We start from the raw sequence: 3,247 nt of genomic DNA on the forward strand, positions 1-3,247 counted from the left end.
TTCCTGTATTTCGTCGGATTCTGTTACTTAACCAATGCTTGGAATAATTCGACAACGCCACTATATAATTATGGAGTGAACAACGTTCAAAGCGCTATCGCTTTCTCCTTTTTCTCTATTTTTACCTGGGTACATTAATAAAATATTTTTATTCCAAATTTATTCAATAAATTTATATTATAAATTTCATAATATTAATTATTTAACTCGAACATTTATTGGATTAACCACTTACTTTATTTCAAGTAATATACTAATAAAAATTGAATTATGTAAACTATAAAAAATTGTAATAGAATTCCAAAATTCGAAGTATGTTACTTTTTTTTAATGCTTATTGTTTATTTTTAATTGAATATATACCTATTTAATTTTTAATAGGCTGCTTGCGCCTGGTTTGCCTTCCAAAGATTCAAGCAAGGAACCGATGCAGCATTTGCACCCAGTTACGAAGCAGATCCTGTTGGCGGAACAGGATATACAAGTTATCCTGATGCAGCCGATACTGGTTATCAAGAACCACCTTTTGGTCAACAACAACAACAACAACAACAACAGCAACAACAACGGATGCCTGATTTTCGAGCTCCGGCATACTAACGCCCTCAAACATCATAATCTACCACTATTGGTAAAATACAATCTATATTAATTTTTATATATAAAACAATTATACATTTGATTTCGTAAGTACTGTAAAATTAATATTTGAAATATTAATTATTGAAGTTTATAAGAAAATAAATAATTTTTATGTTGAGTAATAACTTCTAAAGTAGCATCAATTTCCTTTGTTGCTAATGTAACGAAAAATAATCTTTCTTTATGTTATTTTCATAGATACAACGCAAAAAAAAAAACAATAGGGAAAAGAAGACAGAAGCTCTATGAGGAAATCTCCGATAATTGAGCAATGTCGATAGAGTAAGTTTTCATAGTAACATAACTAGTGAATGAAAGAGAGAAAGGGATGATGAATAAATGAGAAATAAGGAAGTAGGAAATCTGAAGAATAGGCAGAGAAAAATGGAGAATAAGAAAGAGCATGTGCGCGCGTCCGTATGTGTATGTGTATACGTTTATGAATGTGACAGAAAGAATGCGTGAATATGTACGCGCAAGACAACAAAACGTTACTTGTTAAAACTGTGCTTCTTATTGTTGACCACTTATAAGTCTTACACCTAAAAATCAGTGGCGTAAGTGACAAAGAAAAAAATAAAAAAAAGTAAAAAACGGGTTACTATCCCCGGATTACATATTTGAGATCGAAAAATAATAAAGGATGTAAAAGAACAAAAGAAGAAAGGAGAGGAGGCAAGGAAGAAAGAAAGATATAGAGAGAGGGAGGGGGAGGAAAAAGAGATGGACACTCGCCATCCATAGAATTATATATAAATATAAATGCATATATATATGTGTGTGTGTATGTATGTATGTATATATATTATATATATATTATACATATATATATTAAGGTGTACCGAAAATAGGACGGTACAAGCGAGAAATGTAAGATTATTCGCCGCTGTAAACACGAAACAAATATAGCAGAAGAGTAACTTTTTCTATGAAATAAGTTCTAATTTTCTTTAAATAAGTTATAATTAAAATCGTGAGAGGTGCATGCAGCTCAGACATATTTCAAACTCAGAATGTGCCATTGGGCGTTAATTATTCAATGTTTTATGAATATATTATTGTATTTTCATTTAATAGTAATGAGATACTTAAGGGCAGTATAATAAAAGGGAAAGAATAGGAAAAGAAGAGTTACTCTTTTTATTACATTTCTTTTCGATTTAAAGGCGGGGAATTTTATATTTTTCATTTGTATTGTTATTTTCCGAACATCGTTTGTCTGTACACTATATATGTGTACATATTACATATATACATATATGTAAAGAATAGCGGCTCTGTACTAATTCTTAAGTAGTTACATGCACATATATTTTACTGTGTTAATATAACGTGTTCATAGAAAATCGCGAATACGGCTGTATTACTGTTAACAACAAGACCTATATCGAACAAAAGAAAAAGAAGTTACGATTCCGTTGAAAATCGAATTATTCCTAATTTCATTTTATTATTGCCGTATACTATCTTATATTATAGGAGAATCCTCCATTCGTAATACATAATACATAATGCATTAATGTATTAGCAGATTGCGAGTACCCTATTTATATAAGAATATTGAAGGCTTAGTGATACACGACCATAACGTGTTACGTACTTTTTTAGTTCATATGGTGATTGATTTTTGAAAGTTCCAAAAAGAATGAAATATAAAGAGATATTGAAGTTATTTCATTAAGTTTCCTTAATATTATGTTTTTAAGCTGTTGTAAATAAAATTATTTGAATGTATTAGAGAAATTGGGAAAGCAATGTTTCAAGCAATTTCAAAGAAAGTACAATTAGTTGAACATTAAAAAAAAGTAAAGAAAGAAAATTGCACCCCTCACCATTAAAAAAAAAGTTATTAATTCATTTTTCCTAGTTTATTTTTTAATATTATTTTGTATAAAAAGTAATTTTGTATACAAAATAATGATATGATTATAAATTTTTAGGGAGTCAAATTGTTTTCTACCCAGTTTCTCAGTGTTATGGATATGAATGTTTGAGATAATTTAAAAAAATACATTTAAGATATTTACGTAATTTAACTAGATATTACAAACGTGAATTTTTTTTATGATAGGAACTTTATATTGCTTCAATATCAAATTACAGTATTATTTAATTGTGTTAAAAAATTCCATATCGAATACGTTCTTGATACTAATAAATAACTTTTACATTTCCTTTTTAGCATTTTGAAATTGATTTTTTTAACTGCATTCATTACTGTCTTAGCAATATTGGAGCAATGTTGAATAAAATTTCTACAAATCTCGCAACTAATTGCATGACTATTCTTTTTCTCATACCAATTATACTGTCTTCTTTTAAAGACGAACTTAATTAATTTGCATGACAATGTCAAAAAAATATCAAATAAAATTATTTTTTCCATAAATTATATTATTTTGTTTAAGTGCATTCAAAGTTATATTTAATAACTATTCGAATTGATGATACCATAAATTTTATATTCATTATAGCGGCAATACTATGATATATTAAAAATAAGAAAGAAAACAAAAATATTATTACCAATAGTTCCATAAAAAAAGTAAAAAAAATATATATATATATATATTTATTATTTAGAAAAGAGATTATGTAAAAGATT

The 3,247-nt window shown here is 27.3% G+C and overlaps 1 protein-coding gene across 1 annotated transcript in view; it reads left to right on the forward strand.

Annotated features, from left to right (window-relative positions):
• Window positions 1-2,463, forward strand: part of LOC108547555 (synaptogyrin-2-like) — a 7,931-nt gene extending 5,468 nt beyond the window's left edge. Inside the window, 3 exon segments of the mRNA XM_017900134.1 lie at window positions 1-129; window positions 382-631; window positions 841-2,463. The exon segment at window positions 1-129 is cut by the window's left edge and continues 21 nt beyond it. Coding sequence (XP_017755623.1) covers window positions 1-129; window positions 382-600 — 348 coding nt within the window. The 3' untranslated portion in view covers window positions 601-631; window positions 841-2,463.
• Window positions 2,464-3,247: the final 784 nt, after the last annotated feature.

The sequence above is a fragment of the Eufriesea mexicana genome, unplaced genomic scaffold (genome assembly GCF_001483705.2).
Source record: "Eufriesea mexicana isolate 0111107269 unplaced genomic scaffold, ASM148370v2 scaffold1121, whole genome shotgun sequence".
NCBI lineage: Eukaryota > Metazoa > Arthropoda > Insecta > Hymenoptera > Apidae > Eufriesea > Eufriesea mexicana.